Source organism: Aptenodytes patagonicus, chromosome 6 (genome assembly GCF_965638725.1).
Source record: "Aptenodytes patagonicus chromosome 6, bAptPat1.pri.cur, whole genome shotgun sequence".
NCBI lineage: Eukaryota > Metazoa > Chordata > Aves > Sphenisciformes > Spheniscidae > Aptenodytes > Aptenodytes patagonicus.
Window position 1 is genome coordinate 27,506,658 of NC_134954.1, and position 23,738 is coordinate 27,530,395.

Below are 23,738 nucleotides of genomic sequence, written 5' to 3' on the forward strand. Positions count from 1 at the left end.
ATTTGGTGTGTTATGGACCTCCAGCACCTGTGGATAATTGAGTCTATTCTCAGATTCTAAGAATGGTCTTATTTTTTTAGGTTTCAACTTAGTATAGTCCTATCTGCATGTCTTCTAGAAAATTTTGAGATCTGCATATAAAAATGCAGAAAACTACATGCTATTGCCATGCTTTATGTAATTCAAAAGTGCGAATAAGATTTTTAAATACTCAACAAGAACCTTATGCAACTTTTTCTACTGTTAAGTTTTTTTTGTCTGCTTTTGACAAAAGTATATCACTTCATGACCACCGGGCTAAGTTGGGCAACTTTGTACTTCATTGTTGCATCTCATTGACGATGCAGACTTTCCTTATCAATGGGGTATATGCTCATTTTACAAAAAGTGACGTTCTGTTAACGCAGTTCAAAGTCAAGAAAGGTCACAGAGTGGCTTTGAAGATGAGTGTATTTTTTTTTAACTAGTTTTATATTCCTGCTTAATACAGCCATTATCTTTTATAACTACTGGGAAAGATACCATTTAGTTATAGAACTGTAAATCAGTAAAGATCCATAGCATTCTTTCTGGACTACATTTGTTTAGATGTAGCACTTTTGATGAAGCAGCTTTATCTGTCCAAAATCTGTGATCTAAAAAAGGACTGCTAAAAAAAAAAGTACTGGTGAAATTATTTGAGATTCCTGAGTGCCTCACACAAATGTACAATTTTCAGACTTTAGGTGATCTTGTTTTGTAAATCTGATTAAATGTTTTTCCAATACAATAGGAAATTGAAACAGAAAGTAATTCAAGGGATTGGTCAAATTAATATATTCTTCACTAGATTTGCAAATCAGCATCATTTTTTCTTTTTCATAATTCCACCCTGAAAACATAGAAAAATTATCTAATGTACTGTGAAGGAAACTTACGGTCAATCTCTTCTTCAGAAAAATGATGACATCTGCATAGAGCAGAAGCAAAGTCACCTCTGCTGTGAGAGTTTAATTCATTGGCAGACATGAAAATTAGTTTCAGCAGATTTCAGGTGTATCTTCAGAAAAATGTGGTGGAAGCTTGCTGCTGCTAGTGCTGTTTTTGCAGCGTTTTTAGTAATGTGAGTTTCTAATACTTGTAGATTATAAGCATATCTGCTTCAGTGAATGAAATGGGGGAGATGCAGAAACACTCATTGAAAACTAATCTTTTGCTCAGGTTCGTTTCCTGTTTAAAAGAGGAATTATTTTGGGAATGCCTAATTTAGTTTAAAATATTAGGAAGACCATTTATTTAAGATTACATGGTTAGCAAAAATGAAGAATCCTTTCTCTATGTAACCCCCTACCTGGTGATTTTATGCTTTCAAGAAATGCCTGTGTGTCTTAACAGTCTCTCACTCTTTTCAGCCCTTAATCAGGGCTGTGTAATAGAGAAATGATGTGTGTAAATGCATGTTTGTTTATTTTTTTCTTTTCTAAAACATGAAGAAAAATGCTGCAGGTGGCAAAAAAAGAACATTTATGTCTGGAATATATCCTTCCACATGATTCTTTTGCACTGGGAAGAAGTATGATTCCCAGGTAAGGAAAAAGACTGGATGATGAGACCAAGAAAGACCTTGCCTGAAAAAATGGTGGGAATGTTTCAGGAAGGGGAAGCCATGGAAAGATCCACTGCTTGTCTCCAAAGCAGAGATGCATGTTCTTTCAAAGGATGAAAGAAAGGAGAATTTTTTGGAACTCGGTGTTGATACTCTGTAAAAGAGGGGAAGGAATAACTTTAAATTGTATTTGTTCTGATTTTTTTTTTCAGAACAGGTATGTTTATTCAGATGTGCTTACAGATTTCTTAATTAAAAAATGCAGAGCTGCATTTTTTCAGAGGTGACTATTTACCATAGGATTTTTGAATTTAGAGAAATGTTACTAAAAGGAAATTAAGCAGTATCGATACCTTGTTAGATGTAAAGGTGCTTGTCTAATCAAAGAAAGATGGTGTTTGCTACTGATCTATTGAACAATAAACTTGTTACGCTAACTTTGCATTGTGGTGTTCTTATCTTGTACTTCTGCCTCAGAATGCTGAGGGGGTTCTACTCTAACAGTGGGTTTTTTCCACTGAATATCCTGAACCATGTTTTGGACTCCTACGTGCTATTGCAATGCAAATAATTACTATTAATTTTCACTGTTTCTGTTACACTGTAAAATGTTTGCTTTAAAGCCAGCATGTACTTACTTTAACTGTCTAATATACATTTAAAGTAGTAATATACAGATACACTCAGGAAACTTGTACCACCTGTTTTCCTTTGCTGGTTTAGCCGTTTCAGGGGAATGTCTTTTAAACTGCAGCGTGTTATGTTGTAGTGGGCAGCATAGGGTTTGCAAACTAACTGCCTGCTTGCACTCCCCAGGAGAACAGCCTTCTGTTCTACCATTTGGAAACATACTTTTCTTTTGAAGTATTCAGGTTATTGCTCACTGTACTGCACCCAAGTTGCTTTCACTTCAGTGAAAAATAACTATTAAATAGGCAAGCACGTTTTAATTACCAGTTATTGCACTTCATTAATGATGATCTTTACTTTTTGGGTAAACAATATAAAATTTGTCAAGATTAGACATAAATCAGACTTTTAGTACTGAACTATCTGTAAGAAGTGACTATCTGTAAGAAAGTTTTTCTTCAAACTTTATCTGATTAAACCAGTGTAGAAGGATGCTTTGGTGTTTTTATTTTGGTTTGATTAGCCTAATTTGTTTTGATTTAGTGAAGTTGTCTGTGAATTGCTTTGGTTGCATGATTTCAGGCAGCAAAGTCCAAATCTGTCAATTTTCAAAACTTATTGCGAGATTCATTGTGGTATTAAAGAAACAGCCATACCCAAATAAGATGATAAAGTAACAATGTTACTAAGTGAAATGCCAGTGTTATCTTTGTAGCCTTATTTGAGTACATGAACTAAGTGGTAGCCATTTTCTGTAATGGGCTAATACTGTATGCGACTTTTCTTCTTGTTTTAAAAAGCGAACGAACTCCACAAATCCATCTGTCTTGTTATACCATGCTGCCCTGGGTACAAGGTCATCCTCATTTTTTTCATTTTTTAACTCTGTTCTATAGCCAAGTCCCTCTGATTACTCAATAGCGTTGGTAAACCTGCCATCCTTACTATTAGGAATTAATAAAAGGCTTGCTCTGTTGCGAGTGTGTTTGTTGACAGTTAAGGAATATCGACATCTCAGGTCCTATCACAAGCTCCTTGAGTTCCGTTGTGCAGTTTCTTCTGCCCAATTCTTCTCAACTAAATTATTTTTCTCTTTTTTTTTTTAAACCTGTGTCTATTTGTCAGGTTTCTTGTTTACTCTTTCTTGACTGACCTTGCTCCTCAGTTAGTGTTTTTGCTTCTATAATTACTCCCACTCTTACTGTGTTTCTTCTAACTTGTCACTGGATTTTTTTGTCCATCTGGTCCTATTCCTGCCTTCAGTTTCATGTCAGGTGTGCCTTCATTTATTCCCCAATTTGATTGCATTTTCCAGGCTTTCTTTGTCATCTTAGCTGAAAGGTAGGCCCAGTTACTTATATTCTAGTGTTTCTGGATGGCCTTATCTTTGCTCAGTAAATTCATTATATATCCTCTGTATATTCCCAAATATATTTACCCCACAAATGTGTGAAAACTAGTCAGCTTTCAAGGTGTATTTATGGGGACAGAAAGGGGGAAGCTGACAGTCAGCTCTCTGAAAAATCGTGTTTCTGTTGCAAACAATAAGGATGCATGAAAGAATGGCATACAAAAAATTCAATTCACAGTTCAAATTGTGATAAAATTATAATGAACTAGAAGAGAATAGCAATTAATTGGTAACATTACTATCCAGAAAGAATAAAATAAGAGCTGACCTTGATGTTGGAAAAAATCCTGCTGTTCCTTCTAGTTCTGTGCATTAAGGAAAAAAATTAGTCTTCCATTTAAACTCTCGTTGATGGATTCTAAAATAAAAACAAAGTTTGGTACTTTGCTTAAAATAGGAATTTGGATGTTACTACTCTGGATGACACGTTGTCCTCTAATATTTGTGTGCATGTTTCTACTCACTCTCCCAATACAGCAGGAGCTTTAGCTATAGATGCACTGAATTCAGACACTTTTTTAGCCGATACATAAAATCTAAAGGAGAGCCTGTTGAGGCATTGGTTTGTTCCAGCAAAATACGAAGTAGGATACTGATAACTTAAATGGGTATATTTGTCTGACTAGAGTAGAGGTCTTGGAAATAAATGCTCCACTTTCACCTAATAACTGAATCTGTACCAAAACCCCCCTTCATTTCTAAAGCTTCTTTGTTTGGAAGCTTCTAGATATAAGGAAGAAATTTTTTACGCTGAGGGTGGTGAAACACTGGCACAGGTTGCCCAGAGAGGTGGTGGATGCCCCATCCCTGGAAACATTCAAGGTCAGGTTGGACAGGGCTCTGAGCAACCTGATCTAGTTGAAGATGTCCCTGCCCACGGCAGGGGGGTTGGACTAGATGACCTTTAGAGGTCCCTTCCAACCCGAACTATTCTATGATTCACTCAGTGAGTATATACACACATCTATATGCATGTGCACGCACTCTTTTTACATATATATTCATATATATATGGTATGCAAACATGACTTGGGCATAAGGATATTAACATGGATAAAAGCATGATATTTGAGGCATTATTAGAAGAAAATTATCATGAGCAGCTGGGTAAACAAAAATCTTTTTGTCAAAGTTTGTAACTGCAAGTAGGAGGGTGTTTGGTAGAGGCAGTGATCTCAAAAGTTGGAGAAACAGCTTGGAACATAAACCCCTCACTTTCCTAACCCTGTGTCATTTCGCTTGTCATGTTGTCGTAGTTGTGATGTCACATATATTCTTGTCATAATCATGAACTTGGAAGGGTCTGTAGGCGTGAAGAGGTGTAATTAACATGTTTATGCCTTTGGTCACCTTTTAAATAGTAGTTTTTGCTGATGTTGATTGCATGTTAAGTGAATGTTGTTTGTGCTAATTAAACTGGACACTGCTTGCGATAGTTTTAGGTATGTCCAATCTAAATTGATCCATATCATAGCTAATGCTTTATTTACCTATGTTTGTAATTGAAAAATTTTCTTTGGGAGATTTTGTTTTCTGAAAGACGAGAATAAATGATGAATTAACTTGTTGCTTTGGAGCGTTTCTCTAAAAAGGCATTTTTATGTAATGTTTTCTTGCAAATATACCTGATCAAAGGTTTTTGGAAGCCCTAGCATATATCTTTGTCTGCATTCTTGGTCTTGATTCTTGAAATTTGTTTTTGCATTGCCTGTAAGAGAGTACAGATGTGTGGCTTTGAAAAAAAAAATATCTTTTTCCCTCTGGTTTAAAGCGCTGTTTGGTATAGGAGTGTATATCTTTAGACTTGAGAGAGATTAGTACTGGAAATTTTCTCTAGTTTCTTTCCTGAGTAATGCATACGCTTTAAAACTACATTAAAAAGACTTTATTAATGGACTTGCGTGTTTAATGCCAGCTTGCTTTGCTCATTTGAAGAAGCTGCTTTTTCTTTTCTGATATAAAAACGCTCCTGTCCTTTAAATTTTACCTTTGAGATTTAACATCTGAAACTTTCTGTACAACGGTTAGCTACCTTCTGACAAGTTGTAAGAGAATCTGAGATGGTGTTAGGGCTATGTGACATACTTCCTGCTGAGAAAGTTTCAATACCTTTTTCTTGTTTCAGATGTGCTTAATGTTGTAGTAATTATGTTGTTACAGTGGTGTTATGGATGTGGCAGTATTTGGAGGTAGACATGGTGTCTTATTAGACCAGCTGGTATTGGGCAGCTTTCAGGCAAATGAGCCTTTCAGCCACACAATGAAGGCTTGTTTTTTTGAAAACTGGTCTCTTTTTCCAGTTACATGAGTTGGTCTAATAAAAGATGCTACTCCTGCCAAAGGTCTTAAATTTCCTTACCTCGTTTAAGGAAACATGCTATTTTAGTTTGGACTTGTTTGTCTTGAATGGAGAATAGTTGTAATGGCTTTAGTTTGGTTTTTCCCCTTGTACATTAGAGTTGTTTGTGTAGCTAACAGCCAAGTGTCATAGATGGCTTGTTTTATAGCTGGCCTGACACACTTTCAGTTAGCAGTGGAAAGGAGTGTATGACTTCTAGGTTTGCAAAGCCTGTGAAGAAGGTTAATCCCTGTCCTGTGCCAACAAACTGATATTTAATGGGCAACTTGTAGTTTTCAGCTCTAAAGAGGTTGCTATGATCTCATCATTTAAGGATTTTACAGACTGAAAAATTGGGTTTTAGACTCATTTCCCTCTGTCAGAAAAAAAATCTGAATATTGAAATTTTTTTCCCTGCCCCTCGCATTTTCTTAACATTCTCAGTGGGTCTTGTTGGGGGGAAGTTATGTTCGGTTACATTTATCAATCCTTGATAAATATGTAGTCCATTTATTTTGTGATAATGGAATTGAGAGTATACATACAGGTAGAATGTGATCTGTGGTGTATTTACTGTAAGTTATGCAAAGGGAATGTAACTTTATTTTCAGGTCCTAGAATAAGGTTTTGAGGCAGCCCTTTAAAACTTTTTTCCTTGTTAATAGTTAAATTAATTTGTAACTAATGTGGTGTTTCCTGTTGTATATTGAATCTGAAGTGTCATCATCTGTTGAAGGGTCTTACCGTTTCTTGCATTTACTTACGCTGTTTTTACTGAGGACATTCTTTTCCGTCGCAGTTCTAGTTTAGGGATGGTAATGCAAACTTTATAGTGATCTGTTTCAATACAAAATTCCTCTTGATAGAGGACAATGTATTTAACCACTTTAATGTCAGTGTTATGTGGCACAGAGGAAGAACAGTAATTGTTCAGAGGAACCTCCAAATATTTTTTCCCAATAAACAGTGCTTTATGAAGTTGTTATTCATCCTTGTAAACTTAAGTTAGTGGAGATACTAATGTGGGATTTTTGTCATTATTATGTAGTAACCTAGTGTGTCACTTTTTGCAGTCTTTCAGAAACAAGATAGCCATGGCTACAGAAATTGGCTCCCCGCCACGATTTTTCCATATGCCGAGGTTCCAGCACCAGGCGCCTCGGCAGTTGTTCTACAAAAGACCTGATTTTGCACAGCAGCAAGCAATGCAACAGCTTACTTTTGATGGAAAGCGGATGAGAAAAGCTGTGAACCGAAAGACCATAGACTACAATCCCTCTGTAATTAAATATTTGGAGGTTAGTTAATTTTCTGGTTTTGTTTGAAAAACTTTTTTCCTTCCTGAAATTTGTGATTGTGCTTTTCAGTGTCCATAGAGCAGTCTGGAATACTGGGAGATCTACTGCTGCATTTTCAAACTAAGTGACAAATGCTTGTAAATTTGGTATAGTATGAATGAATACAAAGGGGTTTGGTCCTTGATTATAAAACTGCACATACACAGCTGATTTTGTAGTTTGTGTAAACACCAATTTTTACATTCTGTCTTGGAATTCCAACTTGGAGTGCAACTGAGTGTCATGTGATGTTCTGACTTTTCAGTGAACATGAAAACTCTTTATAAATAATGTAATTGTTCTTATTTTTGGTTTGAAATAGAAACTTTCTGAAATGGGAAATAAACCATTACCCCTTCCCCTCCAAAACCAGGGCACCATGAAAATGTTTTCTTATCATTTTATTAAATAGCACTGCAGCTTGCACTGTGGTCTCTGAAAATCCCTTTCTGTACAGTTAATAGATACAGAACAACTTAAATGAAGTTATGTTGAAGAAATGTTTCTGTAAAAATGCTTATTTAGCTTTCTGATGGGGTGGTATTAATTTCTTAAGAAATATAATTTTATGATCAAGATTTACTGCACAAGTACTGGATATTAGCTCAGAGGAAATAGAATCAAATCTGTAAATACAGAAATTGTTGGAATCTCAACAGCAACATTGCAAAAACATGATGAAATGAGTTTTATCTGCTGTGGCCAGTGAATGCTTATAGGTTGTAGGTGTTAACAGTTGGAAGGTTTTTCTTAATAATAAATTTAAATTATCTTCTATGATTTGTTTAAACACCAAACATTTAAAACATATTCTTACATCTTAGGAATGCCCCAAACAAGATTCTATTAGTAGTGGACTAATTCTAAAAAAATAATTCTAGTAGTTCAGGACCGTTTTTACTGTGGCAGAAATAAGCACCCTCAAACTTCTGTTTATTAAAACAAAAAAAAAAAAATCAGATCTGTATGTTTTGGACACTTACACAAAACTAGGATATACCAGAATTCCATTTGAGTCCCAGCTTCAATACTACTGATTTAATTTGATGTGGTTCTATAAAAAATGAGAAAAATGGTTTATATGTAATTTGCTCTTGGCTTAAGAAATGCTAGCAAAGTGTAGTAGTGTATGCTGGAAATGTTTTACCTAGAATTTTAGCGTATGATTCTGATATGTACACAGATCCAAATTGGTAAAGTCTACAGCGTGAAGCTGAAATAATTTCATTCTTAATTCACATAAAGTGTTTTTGAAAAGGTTGTGTTTGACAGCTCACAAAATTTAACTAATTGAAGGCATTTTTATCCTTTGGTCTTCTAAGTTGTATCCATTTGAATGCATTATTATCTTTATGCTTCAGCCACAGAAGCTTCCTTTCTAGCTCGTGTCACTGTGTGGGATTTCATTTAGAGTTCATCAGCAGAGCTCCTAATGGTGTAAACTTTTCCTAAAAGTAAAGCTTTTGAAAAGACTGAACGTACTTCTTGTAGAGTACCTATTAGCCTGGACCGCAAAGTACCAGTTGTCTTTGTTACAATAATGTGACTTATTACATAGGGCTGCTCCTTTCATATTGTTAAGCTGCAATTTTAAATGAGCTGCTTTAGTCTGATGAAATTAAGACTTTAAACATTCTTGAATCTTTTGCTTTTGCTGTACAAATTCTACAGGTTTCCTGAGACCAAAGTCTTTTAACTGAGTTTATTCTAAAATCTTTGGAATTTCCCAAACAGGCTGTCAACGTGTTCCTTATTGTCTGTTGCTTAACAATGAAGTATAGTGGTGGTATGAACTAGGAGCTGTTTTCTTCTTTCCAGAATAGAGTATGGCAGAGAGACCAGCGAGATATGCGAGCAATCCAGCCTGATGCAGGATATTATAATGACGTAAGTAAAATCTTTCTATTCCCTGATGAAGTTCTGTGGATACTGATTACTGTGTCAGTAATCTGTTTGCTGAGGTTATCAACTGTCAGCTGAGGTTATCTTTTTGTCTCCAAGAGGCCTTAAAGATACAAAGGGTATCTTCACTCTACATTATTTTGTTCTGTTGGAATCCATGTCCATGGAGAGAACCTGAAATTGGATAGGCTTTTAATTTTTGGACGTAAGAACTCTCATAGTGCACTGAGCTTGCAAAGCTGCTCTTGAAGATGCTGATTCTGGATGTTCTAGATGGTAAATCATGCAGACTTTTGAACATTCCTACTGACTTCTGATAATATCCCTGCAAATGAAAAACTTGCTTTTCCAGAAATAGGTGTTCAGAATGTATGCTTTTCTTGCAGTTTCTGGTTAGAAATGTCATTACTAAATCTTCTGTTTCTTCTCTCATAGTTGGTCCCTCCTATAGGAATGCTGAACAACCCGATGAATGCTGTAACAACAAAATTTGTTCGGACATCTACTAATAAAGTAAAATGCCCAGTGTTTGTCGTCAGGGTGAGTATAGTGTTGGATTTACTTAGTTGTATTGTCTTAATTTAAATTAGAGTGATATTCTTAACTGAAGAAAGAAACAAGATAACAGTTAAAGCATTTCCAAATAAAACTAGCATGTGGGATATATGGACTACTTCTGTGTCTAGTCTTTCTGTGGAGGGTTTTAGGAAATTAAATGGTAAGGTCTGAGTACAAAATAATTCTTACTCTTGAGTTTGAGGTGCACTTGCCCACTTTAATTTTTTTTCGGGGGGGAGGCTAATATATCTTGACTCAGAAAAAAAGGCAATTCAGTCTCTGTGCTGTTTGACTCTTGTAGCATCTTTTAATAACTTTTCTGTGATGTCAGCAGTATTGTTCAGTATGGATATTGTGTGCTAGAAATGTATTGGTGCCAATAAGCTGTTTCTTCTCTATGACTAGATTTTTTTCATTGCTTTTACAGTGGGCTTTGTCCTGTTGTTACAAAAGTCAAAAGCCCTCTGGCACAGTTTTGCATTTTTGTCTATCTTACATCCTCTAGAAAGTCATTTAGTAAATTCCAGTTCTGCAGATACCCTGGAAGAAGCTTATGATTTATTTGGAGGATTGTGAAGAAATATTTGAATGTTGTATTTGCACAGTTTAGTTAAATTTTTCTTTTGCAGTGGACTCCTGAGGGGAGACGCTTGGTCACTGGTGCATCTAGTGGAGAGTTCACTTTATGGAATGGACTGACTTTCAATTTTGAAACGATATTGCAGGTAAATTCATTTATCAAGATTTCTGTGTATTTCCTTGAGGTTTTGGAGCATGTTTTAGGAATACATCTTCACCCTGCTCATCATGGGTCTGTGGTCAAAGTGCAGTAATGGGAGCCTTAGAGATCTTTTTTTTTAAATTCTGCTCTGACCCCATGTCAGACTGTGGGTATAGGCAATTCATTTAATGCTTCTCATTCCATCTCCATATGCTATCCTAACTGTTCTCAAAAACATACTATGAGTATTTGTAATAAGGAAACATTTTGGAAACAAAATGCAAATACTCTTAATTTATTATTTGGAAGACCATTGTATACAAAGTAAGGGAATTTTTTTTTCCCACAATAACATCTTGAATCTAACTAGATCATAATTGTTTTAATTTCTTTGTTGCAGCTGTTAAGTAGGAACTTTACTAACTTTTCTGTTTGTGTGGATCAGACAGTATTTGAACATGTTTGCTAGAAGTTTTGTTTCTGAATTTACAGGCTCACGACAGCCCTGTAAGGGCTATGACTTGGTCACACAATGATATGTGGATGCTGACAGCAGACCACGGGGGATATGTGAAATACTGGCAGTCCAACATGAACAACGTCAAGATGTTCCAGGCACATAAGGAGGCGATTAGAGAGGCCAGGTTTATAAACAATATACCATTTTCTGTAGTACCTATTGCCATGATTAGACTGTTCTCTAAGTGTATTCTGGGTGCAGAAATGCATGGGTTCTGTCAGATTCTGGGAAATTTCCTGCACCACATAAACACAATATTTTCTTTTGTTTCCACATTCTCACCGTTTTGCTGGCACCTTTCTGAATTAGTATTGTCCCAGTATCCGCCTCTGCAATATGTTAGAGATGTATTTGTCTGCCGCATTTTGCACTGGTATTCTTTTCATTTTTATATGGTGACGATGTGTATCAGTTATTCCTTTTTATACGCACTGTGTAAGACAACAATTTCATTCCAAATAAAGAATTCAGTCTTTAATAATCTAACTGAATAAAATATAAAGCCTTCAGAAATAAAACACCTGCATAGTTCTCACAAAATAATAAAACACTAAATAAAGTGAAGAACTGCTTGGCTTGGTGAAGCCAAGACTTCCAGTAATACTAAATACCCACGCAGACTGCCACATACAGAAGTCTAATGTTAATACTGAATGGGTTCTTCAAGCTTGAAACTGTAAGCAAGCCATTGAAAAGAAGACTGTAGGATATTCTCTTGGTTCAGTGTTGATGCCTCAGTTGTGCAAATGTCTATTTATATAAAAAATGGAATCTAAAGTGATACTATCAGTAAGATGTACATGAAGGATGTTTCTAAAGCAAACCTGCACATAATCTTTAGTAAGATATGGAAATGTTTTTAAAGTAAGCCTGAAGAGAAGCTGCAGATCCAAAATGAAGCTAAAGCAGTGTTTCTTCGGGTTCAGGTGCTGGCCCTTGGCGATAAAGGTTCACTGCCACAAAACCACTTTCCACTAAAGTCACCATTTTTCTTTGATAGGGTGCAGCATTTTCTGCCAGAGTTTGGTTATGAGAAGTGCTTACATTGGATTCAGTTACTGTCTGACTATCATGGCCATACACTGAATTTCTCTACTATTTTAAGCCCCTTCCTGATCATAAAGATCTAGGATTTCACAAGGGCTCCCTCATGGTCTTTCATTGCACCAGAAAGGAAGTGAGTGCCTGTCAGTTGCTGGAGATGTTCTGGCCCTAATCACATGGCTAAATAACTCCTTGCTTTTCCAGTGACTTTCATCAAGCGATATTGACTGCTCAATCTGGAAGCTGCTTCTGTGTCTGTAGCATTCTTTTCGTGGTGTTGATGGGGTGTAATAAGAGGGATTTTTTCCAAATTACTTTCACAATAAGTGGTACGCTTGTTTTATATACAATTTTTTTCAACAGTTAATCCAACTAGCATTTTCCTGTGACCAGCTTTCCCTTATTTTTGCTTCTCTGCTGCAAAGCACCTGTGGCTGAAGAGGAGTTTTTTCCTAAGAACTGTTCTCCTGTGCTTCTACACAGTGTCACTTTCTTAATGGTATTACCAAACATGAAAATCTAGGGTGACAGTTACCAAATCATATTGATGTTGCTTCTCATCCTGCAGAGAAGGCGCTACCGTGTGCAGTCATAGGTAGGAAGGTGCTAAGAATAAATTCCGGATTTTATCCTCGTTTGACAGGGGACTGCAATGCGATAGTAATCCTATGCTAAATTCATGTCTTGTGATGAAGTGTCATTTGGCAGGCACTGTATTCACTTAAAAGTCCCTATGTTCAAATGCATCCTTCAGTGTATAACACATTACAGTATAATTTTGCCCTGTCTGAGAAGCATAGATAATCTGTTAAATGCTGACTTCTTTCCCCTGCTGTGTGTCTTCATGTAACAGTTTCTCACCCACGGATAATAAATTTGCTACATGCTCTGACGACGGCACTGTTAGAATCTGGGACTTTCTACGTTGCCATGAGGAGAGAATTCTTCGAGGTATGTGTACCAAAAGTACTGATTGGGGTATTTCAGGAGGGGGAAAACCTTTTTTTAACTAGGTGTTCACAATACAGAAGTATCAGCTTGTCTACATTTTTGTATTACATCCCTGTCTTAAATCCTCCAAACAAGTTTTTGTTTGGCTGCTGCTGTAGGTGCCTTATAATATTTAGATAGGCTGCAGTTCACAATGGCGTTACTCTGTTTACTGTCCACTTAAGCTTTAAACAATGGAGGTGGATATGAGGACATTTTTTCTACTGCTAACATTGGTAGAAATAGCTGTTTCTGGATCAGGAATACATTTATCTTTCTCCAAAGCTTAATCTTTGTGACCACTTTTACTTCAGAAGAGACATCTTCATGCAGAGGATTCCATTCTTTTCACGGGAGTGCCTTCCATTCTGATTTCTTCAGAGGCAAGGTAGTTACTTTTTCTCAGTCCTTAAGAGGAGGAGAGCATTTAGGTAGAGAAAACAAGTAAATTTTGATCACATCATGCATAGCACATGCAAATAATCCTAGCTTCAGTTCAGTAGTTTTCTGTCCACCATCTGTGTATGCTAACTTCTGGTGCCTTTCCACTGGCCTTGGTGAGCTTTCTCCTCTTGTTGCAATCTTACTGAGCAATAACAATAGCTTCTGACAACTATTCCTTTCTTGCAGAAGATGTCAAAGGTACATAATTTAATAGAAAAATTTATTAAATACTGCCATGAGATTGGGGGTTGTAGACATGCAGATAAATTGCAAAGAAGGTATGCAATAAAAACATGGAATTTCAGTTTTAGGTGTGTGAGCTTGTTCAATGCGTTCTTAAACTAAGGATTTCTCTTTTTTCAAATTGTGCTTCCAACTTGGACCTGCATTATGTATTTATGAAGTAGAGCTCTCCCTGTTTCTCTTGACTCTTAAGCTCTCTTCTTATTTTACTAATGCATTACTTTTAAACACCACTACTTTGAAAAGACATTGGGCTCCAGCATTCTTGCAATGATGATATTCTAACAGAATCTGTGCATAGACATGCGTAGATGTGTTCTTTGCAGGAGCTGGCAAGCAAATTTCTAGGCTATATCATTTACACCTGTTATTCTGGAAGGACCCAAACAGATTTGGGACTGTTTCGCTTGATGCTTTACAAAATAAATCATTCTGCACTAAACACATTCTATGCCCTCCTCCAGGTTTGTACTAACTACTCATTTAAACCATGTGGAGGAAATGGGGATTGCCTCCATGCAGAATTGTCAAGATTATAAAAATCCCTCCAATTCTTCTACATTCTTTTAACGTTCTATATAAAGTAGTAGGAGTAAAGCATTTAATTTAGGCCATAAAGAACAGAACTTGCATTACACTTCCTTCTGTTACCTTGAGTACTTGAACATTGTGATTGTGACTATATCTCAAATAGAATTATGGTTTAACTTCTTATAGTTTATACATCTCAATATACACTTTTTAGTTTGCAAAATAGCTCTATAAAGAATATCTTTGCTTCTACTTATGTGATGTACCCACAATACACTTCATCTTTTAGGTAAGTTGGAAATACTTTGAAAACTTTACATCTCTGGATAAAATTGGACAGGGCAGATTATTCCTCATTTCTGCTGTCAGATAAGAAAAAAAACCCAAAACAACAACAAAAAACCAAACACCACCACCAAAAAAATCCCCCACAACAAAACAAAAACAATACCCAAAACCCTGAGTGTTGAGGGTGGGAGGGTGTCTCTGCAAAACATGCAAGTTTCATTTGGTTTTGGTCCCTAGCACTATTGTTAAATATGATCAGAAGACATATTTGAAAGAGCTGTATGGGTAACACTTAAGTAGCTTTCTTGGTGGAAAATACAAGCTTTCATTTTGTTATTTGGAGTTTAGAGCTTATGGCTTTAGGAAACTGGTCTTTTGCTTTTTGCTTCTCCACATGCATTCTGCTTTTACATATTTAGGAGTATGACCTGTAAAACTTTGCTTAGTACAGCCTTCAAAATGTATAAATACTCATGCCCTTGCCATTCCAAAGTTAGTGATCTGTAAATTAAAATTCTGGTGGCACTCCATTAAAAAATATATTTCATTACATACAAAAAGTGTTTAGATCAAATACCATGCTAAGGAATGGTTTTTATTTCCTACTTTCACAAACCATGCTTCAGCTATTCTGGTTAATTCTGGTGCTGTGAAATTGAAGGGATTCTACAGTATAGTTTAGATCCAAAGCTTCACTTAGTGTGTTAAGGTATTCTTCAGGTTATCACACTGAATTATAAAAATTGAATGAAACTATCAATTTACAGTCAGATGTGTTCATAAAAAAGATTATCACTCACAGGGATACAATATCAATATATCATTATTCCTACTGATTTTTCAGTAACAAATTAAGGAACATATTTTAAAAAACAGACTTGAGGACTTTAATACTAAGTAATGCTTTTAAAGCAATTCTATAAAGAGCATTAAAGGTACTGGGATAAGCTTTGCTGATATAGAAAGGACAAAATTTTATAGACTTAATTACAGATGCTTTTGTTTGCACTGGAATGAACTAATATAATTTATTTCTGTTATTTGATGAAATGGTTCACTTTGCTTGAAACTGAACAATTCTAGTCTTACCTTCCAAAGAAGATTGGAAAAACAAATTGGAAGTGGTAAATTACATGGGACTACTTCTTAAGGTTTTGCTGGAGTTCTTTTGGCTGTCTACAGTAGGCTACACAATTTTTTTCAGTAGTTAAAGCCATGAGTATGTGGGCTGCATGAGAAACACTAAATAACTGTGTCCAGCTTCCTTTTAATTTGTCAAAATGAAAATAAACAGGACACCCTGTTTTGTTCTTCATACATAATGCCAGAAGTTCTGGATCTTTTTCTTTAATGTGGCTCAGAGTCACTTTGCCCAGCTTTTCACTAATTTATGTTACTTTGCTGTTTCTACCATCATGGCTTTCCAGGTCATAGGAGGTGGAGTTTGGGCATTTTGTTAGAAACATGTGCAAGTTTATCAGGGTCCTTTTTAATATTGTAAAGAAATAAATAATATTAAAGTCTTCCATTTCTTGGGGAACCATCTTTAAGTAATTAATCTTCAAGTGAATTATCTTGGAAGAACTTGAAGGTGGGGGAAACGGCATTGTCACAGTCACTTACCTGCTTGCTTCCCCTCAGCCCAATTACTGTCTCTTCTCTTGAAGTAAAGGTGTTATACTCCTAATTCTGCACTGGTAGTTTTTGCCTATGTTAATTTCTGTACTGTTACCATCTTGATGATGATAACAAGTACAGTCTGGTGCACTTGCTAAAATACACTGGTAGGAATTGAACTGATGTTAAAATAAAAATTTTTTTGTTAAAATAACAAGACACGGAAAACAGTCTATAGTATAGCAATATGTTGTTTTCATGTCAATAATGTTACCCTGAAAGGCATTTCCAATAATAGCATTTATAACAAAACACTATCAGGTCTTTAGTCTAAACAGTTGCAGTGAAGTTAATGCCAGGACTCATGTAAACAGTCCCCACTTCTACGAGAACATACACACGGATGGCTTTTAATAATGCTAATTACATCTAGTGGAAAGAAATGTATGCAGTAAAAGCTTGATGTCCCTTTATTTCTATTGAGAAATTAATGTTATCAATGATTTGACTGGTGGCTGTGAATCTTTGGGTATTGGGTCTGTGCTAATGTATCCCTGAGAACATTTCAGGTAGATCATTAGTAAACACGATTCCTTAATTATTCCCAGCATGAAATCATGGGTTAGGAGGCTACAAACACATTTCAGTGTTGTCAGTTCCACTGTCCTTCGTTCTCCTTCCTTTTACAGTCACACACACAAAATCCAGTAGAAATGTGTGCTTGGGAGGACTGTAAGGTTTTCATTCAGAAGTCTAGATGAGCTATATGTTCCCAGGATTTCAAAAGTTGCCTGGCTTAAATAGGTCTTTTGGGGAGGATGACTACCCAGCTCTCTGAAGGATGGTAACCCAGAATTTGCTAAGATATTCTGTAGATAAGTTGTTTTTCTATTTTATGGCTGTAAAATAGAGTAATACACTAAATGATCCTCCAGCCAACATGGTAGATTTGGCAAAAGATTTTTCTTATCCTAACTTGAACAATTAAAAGCAATCATGATTCCTTTATATTCTGTCTGGATTTAAAATTTGCAATTTGTAACAACATGTAAATCACATACTAGTAAGAAATTACTCTAAGGAAAGTCTTTTGCCTATCTTTTATAACCTTGTTCTGCCTGGAATTTCTTGTTCAGGCATAACACCAGTGCAAAAGCTCATCACCTACAAAATAACATTATGTGTGTACATGCATGCAGAAGTCACAGCAATCATGGTAAACATATTTTCATCTGCTCACAAGTTCTGAAAAAGAGTCTTCACAGCTAGTCATACTGAAATAACTGGAGAATTTTTTATTTCTTCCTTCCTTCTACTCCGTTTCTGGATCTTCATTAGCAAATAAAATACTGTGAAGTGTCTTTAGTTTTTTATATCTATTGTATGGTTTGTATACTCTGCACTTTCTGCCTGAAAGTGAAGGATCTCTTCAAAGTTTTTGACATCTGCTTCCTCAGTCAAATAGCAAATCCTGTAATCTAAATTCAGAGATGATGTGTTCAGTAGTCAAAAGGAACCTGGGAACCAGAACTACATCTTCAGTTTGGTCCTTCACTTTTAAACATACATTAGTAGCTAGCTCTTAGCCTTTGAAGCATGTAGCTTCTAAAACTGTTGTCTTTTCCTGGAATGTAGTTGAACTCTACATTGGATAATTTAAAAGAAAAAAAAAAATCCTGATGTTGCTGTTTCCATCTTTCTTCCCTTTATGTGAGGTTTTTCTGTTGTTTTCCTTGTCTCAGGAGGGAGGGGAAAACCCAGAAAATTAAAGAAATGCATATATGTTGATACTGTGTTTCTTGTAAGGAGACGTAGTGTTTAAATCTTCAGGTGTTTGTGGGGGCTTGCTTCTTTGTGCTGTTAGGATTTCAGGTATATCTGATATGTCTTTTAGTCTACTGATGCATCCCTACATGAATGAATATTAGAAGGATTTTTCCTCAGAACAAAAGCCCAAGATGAGATGAGACCTGGCTGATATTGGCACCAACCATATCAATCTAGAGAAGGCAAGTCCTTGAATTTTTGAACTTAAAAAAGATTGAGCTGTTTTGAAATGCTAGTATTAAATCAGCTAAATACCTTTGTTGGTGGATTTTAAGTATGGCAGCTTACGTTGCAGGTCTCTGATCTTTGTGAAACCTCATTGCCAAAGCAAAGTTTGGGATGAGGGAGAGGGATAAATTGCAGCTAAGTCTTTTGAGGTACAGTTGCACTCTGACTGGCTGTGCATCAAACTTTTCATGTGTTTTAGACACAAGAAATGTTAGGGAACTTGCTCACTGGGATGTTAATAGTGAATCTGTGAGGGTTTTTTTTTCTTCACGAACAGTTCAAATCACTTGCACAATTGGTGATGCAGGAGCCCTTTTGTTCCGCTGTATGTGTTGCGCCAGCCCTGATGCTCTTTACACAGTCTCATTCACTTCATCTCATTAGGAAACCTCTCTGTTGCCTTTATGAGATTGAGTTAGAAATACTGTATACAATTTCTGGCTTCGTAAATGGAAGTTATCATGCAAAATATATTTTCCTAGTATCTTTCTCTACACTTTTTCCAGAGTTAAGTAACACCAAGGACTTGGAGTGTGAATACATATACACGTTCCTGAATTCATAGGTAACCTCAGTCATTGCTGCTTGCTAGGGTGGTGGGTATAACCTATGCTAGATGGGAAGAATCGAGTCTTTTCTTGCTTGAGGCTACTAATGTTCAGGTGTCATCTAGCAACGCAGTTTTATTCCTGAATGTGACTTTCAAGGTTACAGCATCTTGGTTTTCTCTGTATAGGAAACTTTATTAGAGGTAGACTTGTTAAAATATCCAATTCTAATTGTGTTAAATGTAAAAATCCATCTGAGAGTTGAGAAAGAAACTTCCTGCTATGTTGACTAATATCAGTTTTCTTCTGTAAAGTGTTCTGGATTGGAGAAAAATTTTATTTTGATCAACTATACTTGAGATCCTTGGTTTCTGTGATTAAAAGGTGGTGATTAGGAGGTAGCGTCATGATGCCTTTGCTTTGCTCCCTAAAACAATGCCAGGAGAATTAGAGGGTATTGAAGATTGCTCTTGGAGCTGGTTGTGTCTGATATGCCTAAAAGTATTTGGTTTATATTGCAGTTCAGTTCTGAGTAACATTGAAGTATGACATACTAAGTCTTAAGAGTTCTGATTCTCATCTAGAATCTAGTGTTTTAAAAATCCTGAAAAGTTAATAACTAAGAATATATAGAATTCTTAAAGAATGAATGAAAGACATCATGAGAGATGAGCCACAGCACGATGCTATTAAAAAAGTTATACCGGACACTTCTGTCAACACTTTTCATGAGACAAGAATGAAGAAGCTCTGTGCAAGAATGAGATTATTTCAGATTCAATTTTGAAATCTCTCTTCCTCCCTGAAAATTATCCTGAAGCTGAAAGTTACATAATCTCTCATGTTGAGTCCAAGGGCAAACTTTACACTAAAAAGGCTAATACTTATAATAAATATATTTTGTTAAGCTTGGAGGACTGTTGAGAAACCCTAGTGTTTCACAGGACAGCCGACACTTAGTGCTGCTGAAATACACGATACTTCCTTAAGAAGTTTTATGATTGTGTCATTAAGATTTCTTGCATCTGCTTCCTTTTGTGTATTTGATAATTGCAAGAGGTAGATAAATACTAAACTGGGTGAAACCTTTTTTATGGTTTGTTAGTATAAATATTTTAGTGCTGAGAACTTTACTGTCATCTGTTGTGACTACATACAGAAATAAACATAATATGGCACAATACTCTGCACAGTGGTCAGGATTTCACCTACTGATGCAGCAGTGAGCTTTGTCCTCAAGCCCTGCTCATCATTGTTGAGAAAGAAAAACACTATTTTAAGCGGATTACGTTGACACTAATGAAAAAAATCCCAAAGTACAGAGGCATTTAAATACTGATGCTAAGATGATAACCACTCTTCCTTTCTCAGCGCAAGTGTAATTGTTGAAAAGGATGGAGGTTGTATGCGTTAAGGATGGTGGCTTCCTGGTATCTACTCACCAGTTTCTGTCATATTAAAGGTTCTCAACAGAAACAAAATCATCTGGAGTTAGTCTTATGCAAGCTATGTTAGTAACTCCTCTGATAAAATCTTATGCGGATAAATACTCAGAATTGGGCACTTCATTTATTTTTTTTTTTAATGGAATCTTTCATCTGACATACCATTTCCTACTAGAGCGTAACTACAGAAATATGCTATTTCAGAATAAATGGTAGAAGTCTTCACAAAACAAAACCCACAACTTCCTGGTGAAAATAATCCATGTCAGTCCGTAGAAACTTTCCTTGCAGGCTTCTTTACTCCACTTCTCTTTTGTGTGTGGATTAAACGGACCGCTTTTTTCTTTTTGTTTTTCTTTTTTCATATCCTGTAGTTACTGTACTAAAAGCTTCTGTGCACCTAGGTAAGCATAGACTTTGCAAAGCATTTGATATTTTCTTTTGCATCACTTCAATTCTGCATACTCAAGTTATTTCCTATTATAGTACATTTAGCTCTGAGTGATATTCTGGCTTTAGTAGCGAGACACTTTGCTTCAAGTTTTATCATGTGAATAACATTGCAGTTCTCATACTTAAGATGGACAGCCAGGCACTGGGAGATGCGGAGATAGGGAAATTATTTGCAAGCTCAAATACGGTGGTATTTTTTTCTCTGTTCCTTACCTGCCTGGCCTTACATTCTCATGAGAAAGCTAGTCCTGCTCATCACACGTTGTGTTTGTAGGAAGACACAGAGTCAAAAGAGAAACTGGGGAATGTGCTGAAATGGGGATTGTGTAGCAGACCAGGAGAAAGGGATAAATAATCCTGAAAAAAACTGGGTGAAATGTGGCTGGAAATGAGAAGGATGGCAAATAGAAGGAAAGTGTGGAGGCTGTGTCAGCGTGAAAAAACTTAATAAAACAACAGCTGGTGTAATGTTTGACAAAAGATAGTGGCAGTGTGAGTAAGGAGATGAGAATGAGGTGGTGGAAACTAACAGAAGTTATGCTCCTGGCATTGTGGGGATAAATCAGGACAAACTCAGTTGCTGGAGCAGCCAGAGAAGAGGCTGGGTTTTTATGGCTGAATGACACACTTGGACACAAGCGGACAGTATATAATGTACCAAGAGTTTGTGTATATATACTATAGTGTGTGTGTGTGGACACGTGTAAGAATAGTACCCATATACACACATATTTTTTCCCCCTAATCTCTTTTAAAATTTATGTTCTATGTCATGAGTCTCAGAGACTCAAGTTGATGAGTTTGAGTAGCGTTAGGAACACATTCTGTATTAATTCGGAAGATGAGTATGGAGTGCTATTTTAGTGAGTGAATGATACCATCATTCCTACTGTAACTAGGAAAAAGCTGTCTCTACCAGTTGATTAAAATTCCTTTATGGCTTTTATTAGTCCCTAAGAAGTAGTGTGGATTTTTTTTTCTTTTTTAAAGTTTTGTCGATTTAACAGCTCTAAAACTGAAATATCTAATAGTTGCACTTCAGACCGCAGGCTAGCTCTGTATTGCTTCAGTTGAGAATTGAGGCACGTACGCGCTGCATGCTTCTGCAAAAAGTTGTTGATTAGATTCAACATGCAAACATGTAATAAACATTAGTTTTCAAAGTACAGTGCCAGAACTTTCCAAGTGACTGAAATTTATTTCACAGTGAAAATACAAACTGTCATTTAATTTTGCTATTTACAGATAAAGGCTTTTTGTTGAAAACAAAACACTTTTCAAGGGAAGACGTTTTGATTTTTACTGTTGAAAGTATATGTGTGTATTGCAGGTAAAGCATGTGTCTTGGAAGTTTTATAAATTCATTTTATAGAGGAAAGGATTTTTACTTTTTTTTAATTAAATGATAGGGCTTTTAAATGTCTTGGCTTCAAAGAAGCACAGCTGTAAGCATCAGAAGTACAGCTATATAGGAGAAAACTACAACTTTTCAACATATTTTTATCTTATAAAAAGTTTCACAGACAAAGTTTAACATTTCTTCCATCTCAGACAGTTTGGATTACTATTTGTAATTATTAACTCAGTGGAAGCATCTGATATTTCTAGTTCTGCAAGACATTATTTTGATACATTACACAATCCGTCAAGTTCTGGCTTGTGTTCAATTTAAAGCGTGGCTTAGTTATGTATCTTTTTTTTTTAAACGCAATATTTTCTTAATATTGATCATACTGTGTATAAATTGATTTTGCTCCCATAAAGAAAGATAGTTAGGTAGAGCTATTCCAGATACAACTACAGCCACATAAAGAAGTGGTTGCATCACTTCAGTATAATTTTCTGGTGTAGACAAGGTAAGGACTGCAAGTATCTTGCATATATTGCCTTTGAAGACAGAAAGTTATCTTTAACTGGTTTTGACCATTCATAGAAATTGTGTGTGTACCTTTTTGCTCACCAAAATAAGCTTTTAAAGGGAACTTATCATGGCTGTTTAAATTTGAGCCTGACCTGAGAAACTGTAAGTTAACTGTAACAGGACTGGAATAGGTGCTTCTACCAAGTGCCCAAGATCTCAGAGAGTAAACTTAAAATTTCCATTCAAAAAAGCTGAGGAATGTGCTCCCTTGGCTGCTTAAAAGTGGGAAAAACATTATCTTCTAGTAAAAAGCAAACCCAGCTTTCTGGTGTGTGCTGGCAGATGCGTATTTTCTACCATATGTGCAACAGCTTTTTTTCTTTGCCTTTTTATTTAGAATAATGGAGCATGAAAATATTTTAAATGTTACGTTAAAATCTTACTTTTTAAACTTCCATCACTTTAAAAAACCTTCCTCTAAAAAGAGTTATAAAACCTGATAAACTCAGAACTTAACTGTAGCTATTCTAGCCCTCAGAGAGCAGGATGAATTGATGAAAAAATGTAGCTCAGGATCCAGTCTATTATTACTATTATTATACGTTAGGGAAAATCAAGTCTAAATACTTACACAATACTTCTACATTTGAACCTCTCTTTATAGCTGACTCTTCTCTCTTGTCCAAGATGATCCTGTTCTGCTTTATTTTTCTGTGTGTGTTAAGATTGAAGGAGGGAGTAGCTCTGACAAGTATTTACTGTCCTCAGATTGATAATTTGCATAGCAAGACTTCAGCATTCTTCCTTGCTTAACACAAGGCCTAATGCTCATTGAGAACTATTTTTCATCAAAAGTTGAGGTTCTTCCTGGCTTTATAAATGACTAGTACACTTAAAGATTAAAAAAATCTGAGTATCTTCTTTCAATTCAATGAAGAGCTGATTCCCCCCCCCTCCCCCCCCCCAACTTTCCGTGGGAGAAACTTGTCCATAGAGTTTCAGATAAATGTAAAACATTTTCCTTTGAAAAGAGAATTTTCATGATTCTTTAATATTTGGAGAGACATAGCACAAATTGATGGATAAATGGTATTCACAGGTAAGTAATTTCCCACTTAAGTGCAAGTCTAATGGGAATCCCCGGAAGTTTGAGTTCAAACTCATTTGATGTTCCAGGTATGTTGCCACTAGAAAAATGAGTATTATGGTAAAGTTAA

At 35.9% G+C, this 23,738-nt stretch overlaps 1 protein-coding gene across 7 annotated transcripts in view; it reads left to right on the forward strand.

The window, feature by feature from the left end:
• WDR33 (WD repeat domain 33) overlaps nucleotides 1-23,738 on the forward strand; it is a 72,338-nt gene that overhangs the window by 10,923 nt on the left and 37,677 nt on the right. For 6 of the 7 annotated variants that reach the window (XM_076341670.1, XM_076341665.1, XM_076341667.1 and 3 more), the window contains exons 2-7: nucleotides 7,038-7,262; nucleotides 9,120-9,188; nucleotides 9,639-9,743; nucleotides 10,391-10,486; nucleotides 10,975-11,126; nucleotides 12,900-12,997. In XM_076341670.1, the coding sequence (XP_076197785.1) occupies nucleotides 7,059-7,262; nucleotides 9,120-9,188; nucleotides 9,639-9,743; nucleotides 10,391-10,486; nucleotides 10,975-11,126; nucleotides 12,900-12,997 (724 nt within the window). In that variant the 5' untranslated portion in view covers nucleotides 7,038-7,058. Of the gene's footprint in view, nucleotides 1-7,037; nucleotides 7,263-9,119; nucleotides 9,189-9,638; nucleotides 9,744-10,390; nucleotides 10,487-10,974; nucleotides 11,127-12,899; nucleotides 12,998-18,053; nucleotides 20,584-23,738 lie in introns of those variants that run through there. The other variant, XM_076341669.1, reaches the window with a different exon arrangement.